The 13218-nt window shown below is 32.5% G+C and overlaps 2 protein-coding genes across 2 annotated transcripts; both read right to left on the bottom strand.

Moving 5' to 3' along the window:
• Positions 1-481: 481 nt before the first annotated feature.
• Positions 482-1419, bottom strand: LOC132069445 (auxin-responsive protein SAUR36-like). The gene has a single exon (XM_059462788.1). It carries the CDS (start codon positions 1079-1081, stop codon positions 638-640), a length of 444 nt encoding a protein of 147 aa, XP_059318771.1. The 5' UTR covers positions 1082-1419; the 3' UTR covers positions 482-637.
• A 5872-nt stretch (positions 1420-7291) lies between these two features.
• LOC132069444 (auxin-responsive protein SAUR36-like) lies at positions 7292-8287 on the bottom strand. The gene has a single exon (XM_059462787.1). The coding sequence runs from the start codon at positions 7759-7761 to the stop codon at positions 7348-7350; it is 414 nt and encodes a 137-aa protein (XP_059318770.1). The 5' UTR covers positions 7762-8287; the 3' UTR covers positions 7292-7347.
• Between the last annotated feature and the right edge of the window lie 4931 nt (positions 8288-13218).

Here is a 13218-nt window from a genome sequence, read left to right as displayed (position 1 = left end):
TAGAATAAAATTGTGATATCGTCAAGTGAAATTCTCTTCATATTAGTCCTAGCCCCTAGCTACTTACCTATAATTACATTTAAGGATTTACATTGAATGCTCAAAGGTGAAGACGAAGACGAAAGGTGTTGAGTCACAACAATTTAGTCAATTATGGCATCAATATCGCGGGCGTGACTTAAACAAGTCATTATATCACGTCAACGTATTTTAATATGTACATATTTACCAGTTTAGATATTCAATAAGTCGAATTGTCGAACCCCAAAATAAAGTCAAATGCATTTGACCATTCCATTTTACATTTCATAGATGTGTTCTTTGAGAACAATTATAGCCTTTCTCTGGTGGTCCAATAACATGGAAGATTTCAAAGTAAGCAAAGTAGAACTAAGGAAGTAACTCAAAGTGGGGCTGGTTAACAAATGTGTTCGGCTAAAAATTGCACGAAAAATTCGACGAATTGAAGAGTGTCCATATCTAGACTAGAAAACTGCATTGCATTTTCGAATTGGGCTAGAAGGTTAACATTAATTTATACAAATAATTCTTTTTCTTTTTTTTCAAGTATAACGCAGAAGTAAGAACTACATTAACATAAACTAAAACGTCCCCATGCAACAGCTCATCACTACTGTTATCTCCAGCTCATCTCTCTACGGCAGTTTCCACCGCCGCCCGTGGCGGCGATTCTTGATTTAACGTTCTCAAATTCGGATACCCGACACGGTATTTGGATCCGACCCGGATAATTATACCCATACACCATCTCTGCTTCTCTCAACAATTCAGCAAACAATGGGTGATTAAAGAACATCACAGGCACCACAACTCTACACGTGTCATCTTTCTTTTCACCCACGTATACAGCCAAGTGCCCCTTTGGTACACTCACTTGCTTCGTCTCTACCGGTTCTTGCCCGACCCGGATGTAACCCGAATTAGGTTTTCCATAACAGAGTCCTTTTGCTCCCTGCTTTAACATACGTCCCAATTTGCAAAGCTTTGAAATTGCTCTACTCAAAACTCTTCCCTTTCTTACTAGCCTCCGCCCAAGTCTGAAACCTCTCACTTTATTCATAACTCAAAATTTGCAAAACTCTCTAAAAAGGGATTATTTTTATTTTGAGTGAAGGGTTAATCTCAGAGCATTTCAATAATTAGTAGAATGATACTTATTTAAGAAGAGTTTGGTTCTTGCTACGAGAATTTGAAACGGGTGCAGCTTATAAAAGTTGGAGGTACTGTTTAATTTTCTGTTGACCGTCTATCATGTAGAGTGAAACAAAAAAGAAAATATAGGAAGCAATTAAGAGAAATTCTTGGATTGGCAAAAAACTATAAATGAGCTTTCCTTTGTAGAATGTGGATAGCCGTGGCAAGTCAAATATGGTTTGAACAATATAATGGCTGTGTGTATATATATAGAGAAGATTAATAAGGGGGAATATAGGGTCGTGGCATGGTGTGGGGGTGGGGGTGGGGGGTTAGATGAGAGAGGTCAAAGGGAAATACTAGTCGGCACACACGATGAGTGGATGAGAAGGGATCAAAACATGTTGACCATTAAGATTTAAATGGTAGATCTCCGTGAATGCAGCTATCGTGGCAAAATCTTAATGGACAAGCTTTTAACATTAATTATACTGAATACCTCTAAGATATGATTAATTTTAGATACAACCCTTATATTTTAAAATCATATACTTACAACTCTCTATATTATGGAAATTCTACTCCCTTATTTACTTATTAAGTAATTCGTTTTCATTTCTTATTTATGAGTTTCAAAAGGTACATATTTCAAAAATTATTTATTTTATTTTTTAATCAAATGCTTGAATATAATTTTCAACAAAAATATTTATCTTCTTTTTTAAATTTCAAAAACCACATACTGGGGAGGGGAGGGATTACAATTACTTGAATTTAGAATATAAGGAATCTATTCAAAATTTTTATTCAAATGGGAGTTTAGTATAATTAACCTTTTTCCGAGGAAAAATTTGAAGCAAAGAATGTTAGTGGGGCAATTTTTTTATGCGTTATCTAAACTTTGGCCACGGAAGAAAAACAATCTAAACCTTGGCCACTGAAGGCCAATTTTCCCAAAGTACGACCTATTCAATAGCTGTCATCGTTTTGTAACTTGTGCGACGACTTTGACTTGAAATAAATTAGACATAATCTCACCATGTTAAGCGGATTGGTTTCAAATAATTACTGTAAATGATAAAAACAACGAGAAATAAATACGAATTGAGTTATGCTGTTTTCAGATTTCATTAATCATATCAGTCTAATTAATAAGGTCATCTTGAGTCGAGAAAAACTTCTTGTGCCTTACTTTCACACTTCAATTGTCATTTTGAATAATTAATTAAGACTTTCCTTAGCATTTTAATTAATTAAAAGTTTCCAACAAAAAGATTTTTAAGGGGGAAGAAAAGAGAATCTGCATTATAACAAAAGGGAATAACATTATGTACCTGAATATTGAGTTGGTAATACATATGGAAATATGCTGGAGTTTGGACGATAAAAGATTTGAATCTCCGATACAAGATTTTTCACAGATGGAAGAGGGGGAAGGGGTTGTGGTGGTGGGGGGGGGGGGGGGGGGGGCGCTCCCACACTTAGTCACCACGTGGCCACCAAGCTACAAGAACAATAAAAAATGTTTCTCTCAGTTTTGGCAGAAGTCCTTTATGTCCCCAAATTTAATTTGTTTTTTTAATTTGACGTAGAACTTTTTCTTTTGTTTGTTTTCTTTTTCTTCTTTTTGTAATAAAGGGAAAAACGAGTAAACTTTATCTCACTATCAAATTTGTGACATTTTGGTGGAAGATGGGGTCAAAATGAAACCAATCTTTCCGGCACTAACTTGATCAAAATATTTCTCAATTGGATTTCTACTTTCTTCCTCTAATTAATTGAAAAAAAAAAAAAACTTATCTAATATAATTCTTCGGGTTTGTGATTTTCGCATTTGAATTTTACAATTTGAAAAATTCCAAAGATAACCAAGAGTAATAGATCGATATTTTTAGTTAAAAGAGATTAATCAAAATCCTCAATTCAACATATTGACTTCTTCAATATTCGAGAGACAAGATAAGTCTTACTTCCAAACTCAAAGAGGTGATGGGATCATGATTGACTTGGATTTTTAATTCCTTGTAAAATTATTTGTTATTCAGTATCTATTGACCCGACTAATTTAAATTAGCATCGTTATGACTCATAAAAGCAGAAAACATTTTCTACTAGAGTTTCTCCATTCTAAATACAAAGCCGAGATTTATGATTAAAGGCGAAAAGATCTCGTCCGTTTCACCATATTCTTGATGATTGACTTGAATTTAGTTGACCAGCATAAAACAAAAAGGGTTGAAATCCCCTTCAATTAGATTTCCTCTAAAAAAAAAAAATCAATAGGGTGTTAGATGGTTACCATTTGTACAATAACTATTCAATCGTCTTGATTTATTTTTACTCCTATACAAAGACTAATTGTAGTTAAGATGTGGACCAATGATTGGTGGAAAATAAGATTCTTTAGTCTATGATGACGAAGATGTAATTAGCTAGGAAGTTTCATTTGTGTCGTGTTTGTTCACTAAGTAGTTGTGATTAGTAATCAGATTAAGCTGGTCCTCCTTGTCTTCATTTACCGAAACCCAGATAGATTATGAATCTTAATCTTAAAAAGAAATTATTGATGTCCTATTAAGCAACTTCATTACGACAAACTGCCAGTTTGCACACGAGAGCTAAAACAGACAGTTAGGTTTTGCACAAAGTACGCCAACTTGTCTTGCCAACACCACGCAGCCATCTGCTATATATCTTCAGTGATTCCACACAATTTTGTCTTCATTCTACAATTAGGAATATTAGTATTTTAATTATTTGGATATTCCAACACACGAGGGGTTTTGGATTCATCTGCTCACTGATTTTGTATTAATCCTTGTCTCATTAACTATAAAATGCATGTAACGTTAACTTTGTGATAACTCTTAGGTAGATTCCTCGAAAGGTAACTTGTTTATACTTTAGATAAGATTTTCACTGAGTACTAGTGATGTTTAGCGACGACCTTGTTTCATGTATTAGGCTACAAATTTGTAACAACTTGTATATAGCTGGTGATCCGTATAGTATTTACAAATGTTAAAATTTATGACTTTATGGTACGTCCAATTGGGTACTATCAACTAATATATCAATGGTGCACGAACATATTAGAACAACGTAATCTATTTATGTACATTGCGCCAAGAAATTTGCGTCTATCAAAATTACTGAAATCCCAAAGACTTGAATTTGTATTTTAGTTGTCCAAAAAAAAAAAGATTTGTATTTCAATGCTAAATATGAAACTAAGGTTTTTTTCTTAAATCAAATTTCACTTCCGTTACCTATTATAATTAGTTAAGTTCTGTGCATTGATGGTATATTTACACGACACATAAATGTAATTACTAATTACAAATAACTCTATTTAATAAACATTGATGACTTACCTAGAATAAATATAGCTAACATGCTATAACAGTTTAAATTACACGGGTAAGAGAATCGTTATATGCATTTAACTTAAGTCCTGTATTAAGGAGCCTAATTAATCTTAAAATACTGTTAATTTCATAAAAATGGGCTTGAACTTTGAATCCCATCTTTATCTCCTTGCGATTAGGCTGATTACTTCATAAAGATGATTATTGATAAATTGAACGGTCATTAATTTGCCTATTTGTCTCCCCTCTTCCATGCAATTTCAATCTATATTGCTGACCTTACTTACCACCCTAAAGTAGTAAAGTGATTCTTAATACTTATCGTGTAATATTCAAGTGAAAATTGAAGAAGACGAGAAAGGTATAATTTTATTTGATTATCTGCTACGAAATATCCTTAATAGCTCTCATGTACCACAGGAATTCCAATTATTTAATCCCTGAATCATGAAATAGATTCATTAAAGAATAAATGTATTTTCTACTTTTCTCCAGTGTGTTTTTATTGAGTATATATAGTGTAGGTAGACCAACCTTTTGGTTTCAATGCTTTTGGCGAAGAATTTAACCATCTATTAATAGAACTCTTCATGTGATCTTTAAGTTTTGTTTGCTTCCGAATTATTCATTGTACGAGAAATTTCTTACTTATTTTCTTCGCTTGTATGATTAACTAGTGAATTTTTTCGCGCTTCACGAGATTAAAAGACAAAGAAAAATTACATATGAAAGATATATATACTAATTCACATAAAAGACTTCAGATACCAAATTAGTCTAATACACGACTATATCATACTAATACACGATTTATCCAACAAAATTTCTTAATATTTCAAAAATCTAAACTTCTAAAGAAAGTTTAATTTACTAATTCACAGTTGATACATATAATGATCATTAAACCTTACTCTTCTTTGCTTGGCCTTGCATAACAAACTTCATCTCCGTGATTTGATGAAAATTGATTTCAATAGCATAAATCTTTTTTTTTTTTTTCATATCAATTTGGTGTGATTCAGCTCCTTCACTTCTTTGATGGTGCAAAAGAGTGACATCTGACCTTCAATTGCTTTCGGTAAACTTCCGTTGCAACCTCACCATACGTCATATCACTCTTTTTTCCAAATATATATATAGTATCTTCTCTATGCATATATCCTAGAAAAGGGCATGATTTTCATAGATATTAAGGCTATCGCCATAATTTAACTTGAGTATATAAAAAGAGAATATTCCATATGAATAATATGCTGAAAATGAAACAAACAAAACACTGCAACACAAAGAGAGAAAAAAAAGAATTGAATGCAAAATACCAGTAGAATATTTCATGGTAAGAGTAGAAGAACGATGATTGAGGAGATGCAGGCATGCAACAATTATTCTCAAGATATATAGGCTCTAGTATGGCATCAAACTCTGCCCATATTCAAAGTTACCATGTGAAAACAGGTACAGAGAATTTAAAGATGGTGGAAACGTTACAAAAGAAATTATTGTTTTTATTTTCCAATTTTTTTGGCTGTTGCTAGAGATGTAAATTTAACCTTTTTCAAGTAATAAATGAAAGGTTTTCCACATTAGAAACCTTTGAGTTCTTTTTTTTCCCCTCAAGAAACCATTGTGTTCCTTAGCTAATTGTTGCATTTCTTCAATAAGGTGTCATTATTAGCCTGAATAGGTATCCCATTATTATTTATACATCGGACACATTTCTCGAGTTAGCAACTGTTGAGGGTTTTTCAATCATTATGATAGAGAACATAAATGTGCAATTAGGTAGAGAATTAATGAGGTGATTTTTCGATTTTTAAATTGTCACATAAATTCAAATAAAAGGGATAAAATGCCAAAAAAGGAGATAAAAGATAAATAGAAATGGTGGGCATAGAGAGATGCCACATCATCTTGTTTATATCTAGCTTTATATTATATATAGATTGTTACCTGTCAAAACTTTTGTTTCATTTCTGCACAACTAAACAACACTAGCAATGTGTGTGAATTCCATAGCTTTTGTTAAATGAATTGGTTTTTTTCCCCTAAGCCGCAGGCAAAGAAGAGGCTCTTTATAGTAAGCAGACGTGATATTTGAAAACATTAAATATTCGTACACGTGAATGTCAAAAGCCATCGAACAATAGCTTGGTATTCAATCTTAAAAGTGAAACTCTATTACATTGACCTAGAGATTATCATGGAATTTTACTTTTATTAAGTCCAAAATACATGATAATGTCATGGACTTTAAAAATCATGACCATATCCTCAAATTTTCACTTATTTAAGTTCGAAATTCAAGACAGTGTGACACAATTATGGTATCTCGATATTAAAAGTGGCTACTTTTCTAATATTGGTTATTTTTCAATAACCGCTCCGGAAAGTGGCTAACCATGCAATTTGTACTTGAAGTCTTGATAGTGCCTTTTAGGTAATGAGCCCATTATCGACAGTTGCTATGGACCCGTTAGCCCAATGTTTCCTTTCACGTTGCATTTCCACTACCTCAGCCACAGCTCACCACTTGTGCCTCCAGCTCCGCTATCACTGCTAAAAATTAACTATTTTCCCATTGAAAAATATTTAGTGATTATTTTTCATTGAATGTCTATGGAAAAAATTTAAATAGTAGTATTTTCACACATAAAATTAAAAAAATTTCGCCGCTTTAATGAGTAACTTCTTTAAAGACGCGCCCTTGTTCTCCTAGCAGTGGACTAAGAGGGAATCTATAATAAAAATCATATTTTACAACACAAATTTTCAGTTATATCGGTTGGAAATTTTTTTGTTTCTAGTAGTGTATCCATGCCAGTTTCTATTTTCCACCACCAACCGTGGCAGCGATTCTTGATTGAATATTCTCAAATTCGGATATCCGACAAGGTATTTGGATCCCACCCGTATGATTATATCCATACACCATTTCTGCCTCCCTCAACAATTCAACAAACAATGGGTGATTAAAGTATATCACAGGCACCACAACTCTACACGTGTCATCCTCCTGCTCTCCAACGTACACAGCCAAGTGTCCCTTTGGTACACTCACATTCTTATTCGGTTCTTGCCCGACCCGGAAGTAACCCGAATTGGTTTTCCCAAAACAGAGTCGTTTTGCTCCCTGTTTCAGGAATTGTAGACATTTGGTCAGCTTTGAAACTGCTTTGCTGGCACAACCTTGTGATGTCACCAGTCTCTTTCCAAGTTTGAAACCTCTCGCTTTCTTCATATCTCAAAATTTTATCTAGCAAAATAAATTTGTTTTAAATAATGGGTTAATTAGTCACAGAGAAGTAGAAAATGGCATTAATTTTGAAGGGGGAACTTGGTTCTGGTGTCACAATTAGAAATGGTGCGGTTTATACACGTTGTAGGTACTGTTTTGAAGTAAATGGAGAAGATAAAGGAACAATAAAGAGAAGTATATGGAATTGGAATCAAGAAAGATGTGAACAAGTAAGTGGCTACTGGCTAGTTGCTTTTATGAGTGATGTGGCAAGTTATCGAACATATATGGTACGTGGAAGAATATATGATTGGTAAGCAGTACATATATAATATACGGGGAATGAGGGAAATGGTCGGCACATACGATAGAAGTGAGATCAGAGTTTGTTTGAGAAATAAGTAAATATTTGAGGGACAAGGAAAAAAGGTGATCAGCTGAATAGTCGCTATGATGCTTCACTGCTATATGGAGATTAAGAGGTCACTAATTCCAAAACAAAAGTAATTGAAATAAAATTCCAAAAAAAAAAAAAAAAAAAAAAGGAATTTGGAGTAACATATTTGAACTTCACCCTGTTAGGAAGATTCAGGTAAGTTCAATTAATAAGTGTGATAACTTAGTTATTGAATTCTGCACTTTATATGCTTATTGATCTACTGTGACGGTCGGTAAAAAATAAGCTCAACAAGATGAAACCTGTAACAAAAGGACCCATCAAATTACATAATTGCAATTAGCTCTCCTCTCTAACTACTAATACATAAAAATACTTCATCAGAATTATTTCATAACATAGATTGTGTGTGGTTAAAACTATATTCAATTGATGCTACCATTCTATAGAAGAATAATAGAGAAAAAGGCATAATCCTTCATCAATACCCCATGTTTCGATGGTGGCATAAAGATAAATAAATACGGTTACATATAAGAAAATTATATGAATTTGATCCCAATTTTGGCCTACCAAAAGATTTGAAAGAACAAAAGAGAATTCTATTCATTGAACTTTGTAATAAAGGGAAATAGGAATACACCAAAATACTGTGTTGGTAACACACGTGGAATGCTGGAGTTTGGACCATAAAAGATTTGACTCCCTCCATACAAAAAAATCTTACGCGGTGTACTTCCAATTAAACGGAGACATTTGGCCACCAATCCAAAACAACATTAGATAAATGTTTATCTCGTTTTGGAATGAGGAAAGAAGTTGAATTAGCTTTTATTTCACCATCGACATGAAACCAACATTTTTGGACAAACATAACTAAAAGAAAGTGGAGATAATATAGAAGAGTAATTTTCGCTAAGTGAAGTGATGACTGATGAAAGAGTAATTTTTGTTTTTCAGGAAAGAGAAATGTGAGACTTCTCAATATTCAACTAATAATTGCCGAAGTAAGGCCAAAAAGAAAAACGTATATAAAGAAACCAAAAGGTACAAATATTTTTGGTACTAAGTACAATTATTAGTAAATGGTAGTAATACATAGACGTATGTTGAGTCGAACCTAAAGGGTATAAAAATACGGTATTTGAATGACCAAAAATTTATATATTTCAAAAAGGGGTATATATGCGTATCCACGATATACCCCAAATTTTTTTACTCGACACACCAAGTCAACGAAAAACAATTTTTTTTTTTTTAATTGTATAATGGACTGATTATACAATTTATAGTATAGATAAAGAGCACATATATAAATGAGACATATATAAATGAGACTGCTTGTATATTAAAACCAAATCATTGTTGAAGAAAACTTGCTAGCTATGATACATTAAAAAATAATAATGCATAGACGATTTTTACTTGCACTATCTCGGTGCGTTTAACAAGGTTGATGATGGTTTGTCGCTATATGAACTTTAATTAAAATAGTTACATATTTTTTTTTATTTCGTTAAATAGAATTAGCCGAATTTTGTTATTTAGACACTACAAGAAGTAAATGGCAACAACTCTTTGGCAACAAAAATAATATAGTAGGCAAATGAACTTTTTGTTGCCAAACAATTTAATTTTGTTGTCATAGTATTGACTATTATCAAAAATACTTTTGGCAACAACAAAAAAATTATTGCACATCGTTGTAATAAGGATGGGCAAAGTTTATGTAACAATAAAAAAAAAATTAAAAATGCTTTTTGCATCAATAATCAATATATAGCAACACAATTTTTTTATTGCCAAATATCTTTTTTCTTGTAATGGCATCAGAATTTATCCATCACTAATTTCGATTTTGCTAGCAGTGGATATGTAATCAATAATCATCCATGCAAAAAATCGGAGACGAGCAATACTAATAAGTATTCACTAAGATTCTAAGAATGTTTTTTGCCGGCAATATTACATGTATAAAAAAAGAAGCATACTATATATCCACCATTATAAAATAAGTAGGCTAGATCAAAAATCATGGAATACTTAGTTCTCATTGGTGGAGAAATCAATGGATGGCTAAATCTATTTAAACAACAACTACATGGGAAACTCAAATTTGTAACACAAATCAAGAGGAAGATTATTAAAAGACAAAAAAGAATTAGAGAGGGCACCATGGATTTTAATTTTAAGATGAGAGTATTAACCACATTTCTAATTGTAAGATCGAAAGAGAGGAGAAGAGCCGATTTTTAGCTTCATTTGAAAGAAAAAAGAGAATGAAAGAGAAGAATAGGGGTATTTTTTATTTATAATTTGATAATATTTTTTATTTTATTATTTTTATTTTTTAGATCCTTGGACGAAAGTTTATTTTTTAGATCCTTGGACGAAAGTTTTATTTTTTAAAACTTGGGGACTTATTTTGACGCTCTTATAGCTTATATCCACTTAATTAGCACTAATCATAAAAGGGGTCCTAATACCTAATATATGGAAAAGGGCCAAAATTATACCCGAACTTTGAAAATAGTTCGACTTCGTTATCTATAGGACCAATTATACCCTTATTATGGGATCAATTATACCCTTATATGTGTGCCACACATCATCCTAAATTTCTTCAAAAAAAAATTTCCCTCAAAATTTTTTTACCCAATAAAATAAATTACCCAGCCGTACTATAGCTCGGTTCTTGCTTGTGCTCATAATTTTTCTCTCGGATCGTTCGAAGCATTACATCTTTCGATCAAATGTCATTAGCTCTTGTGCAAAGTTATATGAATTGCATAGATTATATACTACTTATCAATTAAAAAAGCTATACATAAAGCATGAAACTTGTTCTGAGTATCGTTCACTATGCTGTATGCTCAACTAAAATCATGAGTAGAACTTTTGAACCACTTACCCAACCAGTGCTTCATGTTTTCTTCGGTCGGATACTTCCATAAGTTACAAGAGAAAGAACAAAGAAAACATCTGTGCAAATAAGTAGGTTATACATAAGGGGAAGGGGAAAATTTTATTTGAAGACATCTCCTGCAGATAAGGGGAAATTTTTTTTGAAGACATCTCCTGCGGATAAGGGGAAATTTTTTTTTGAAGGGCTGGGATGATGCCATGTGGCAACCGTTACACATAAGGGTATAATTGATCCCATAGTATAACGGTAAGGGTATAATTGGCCCTATAGTATAACGAAAGGTATGAATGAACTATTTTTCAAAGTTCGGGGTAATTTTGACCCTTTTCCTTACCTAATAATTAAAATTGGGGTCTAGAACCCAAATAAATAACTTGTTTCAGACCACACTCTTCTGACATTGTGCTAAATTGAAAATCTTTTTCGACTAATAACACACACACGTACCTCCCAAAGGTCTCTTGCCTCTACAAGATTGTTAGCAGGGAAGCCAATGTCTTCAGAATAGCCGCATAGCGTTAGGTGTTTTTTTGTGTTTTATAATGTTAGAGCTTGATGGCCGTATTTAGTCTTTTTTTAAATACCCTATTTTAACCTAGGGTGTTTACAACATCCCGGTAATTCCGGGGTTAATTAAAGTTAAGAGTCGCCACCTAATTATTTATGGTGAATTAGGACACCTAAGGTAATTAAAGTAATTATCTAAAGTTGATTTGTTTTTAAAGTCTACGAAACCAAAAGATCTGAGTAAGGGTTCAACTAACCTAGAGGGAAGGTATTAGGCATCCTCTAAGTTCCATTAATAATGGTTAATCCGACCGGACTTAATAATTAATTAGGCAAAGTGTAAATATAGTGCTATCGAAAAGAAAGTAGTTTATAACATTATTAAGGTCTTTAAAAATAATAGTGTTGTTTCAATAAGATTTAAAATAGACTGAAGCTTCAAATAAAAATGCCAATTAAAACAAGACTTACATTAAAGGGCTTAAATAAGATTCAAATAGAATGCCATTTTAAAATAAGATTGAAAAAAAAAAAAATGTGATAAGGTTTAAATAATATAGCTAAACTTTGAATAATAATGTTGTTCGGAAAATGGAACTTGCAAAATAAATGATTTGCATAGGGGTTTTCAAAGAGGAATCTAACTTGGAATAAAATTATGTTATGTGTAAGAATCTAAACTTAAAATAGAATGCAAAAGGTGATGAATTTTCTTTCTTGTCGTTAGCTTAAAAATATGCATAATTTAATAAATCTTGAAGAGATGGTTTATAAAAAGTCTTTGAATTCGTATTTGTGATAACGTTTTGAATATATAAAATAATAGAATCTTGATTCTTTTACTCAAAATATATAGTCACGCTATTTTGGAAATTAATTATTCTAATGAAAATACGTATTGTAAATACTATAAATAATTTAAACATAAATAGGATAGAATGAGACTTGTGGCATTAATTATTAGTTCCCTCTTAAATTAACTATCGTTATTTCTAACACTATCTATGCTAATTCTTCTATAATTCGTCTGAGTAGAAACAAGAGTAAGATGAAATGTTAGTCGAAGCAATACAAATTAAAGGCAATAAAGTAAAATGGAGGTGTAATATGTAGTGAAACGAGCCCCATTTTGGGGTCGTTTGGATCGTTTGTTTGTTGGGCTTTAAATTGATGGGTTGACTCGATAGAGAAATGTTTCGTTAGGACCGACTTTCGAGTCCCGAATGCACTCGAACACGACGAATGGTTGAACATTGAGACGAACCCGGGGTTCAAGAGATAGTCGATATAGTTGTAAAAATTTTTGGGGGTTTAAGGTCTTGAAAAAGTTGTTTCTTCTTGAGGGCTTAAGGCCCCATTTTATAGAAGACGAAGCTAGGGTTTTTTCTCATTGTTTTGAATTCAAATTTTGTAAAGGCAAAGTCACGAGTTCAAAATGCTTTTGTTTTTTTTTCTTGTCGTATTTCAAACGTTAGCTCTAGTTGACCATACGGCTACTAGCACGAAAGGGGTGGCAAGACTGCCATAGTTGAAAAGGTCCGTTTTCTTTTGGAAATGGAGAGGGAAGTGAGGAAAATGACAACGAAATGGGGAAGGTGAGAGTGCGGAGATTTTGTAGGCAAAGATCTGC

The sequence above is a fragment of the Lycium ferocissimum genome, chromosome 9, assembly GCF_029784015.1.
Source record: "Lycium ferocissimum isolate CSIRO_LF1 chromosome 9, AGI_CSIRO_Lferr_CH_V1, whole genome shotgun sequence".
NCBI classification, from domain to species: Eukaryota; Viridiplantae; Streptophyta; class Magnoliopsida; order Solanales; family Solanaceae; genus Lycium; species Lycium ferocissimum.
This window is presented reverse-complemented; position numbering and strand designations above follow the sequence as displayed.

Bases quoted from the DNA above. Each gene is read 5' to 3' on its own strand.
- LOC132069445 (XM_059462788.1), bottom strand. From the start codon at position 1,081: ATGAATAAAGTGAGAGGTTTCAGACTTGGGCGGAGGCTAGTAAGAAAG.
- LOC132069444 (XM_059462787.1), bottom strand. From the start codon at position 7,761: ATGAAGAAAGCGAGAGGTTTCAAACTTGGAAAGAGACTGGTGACATCA.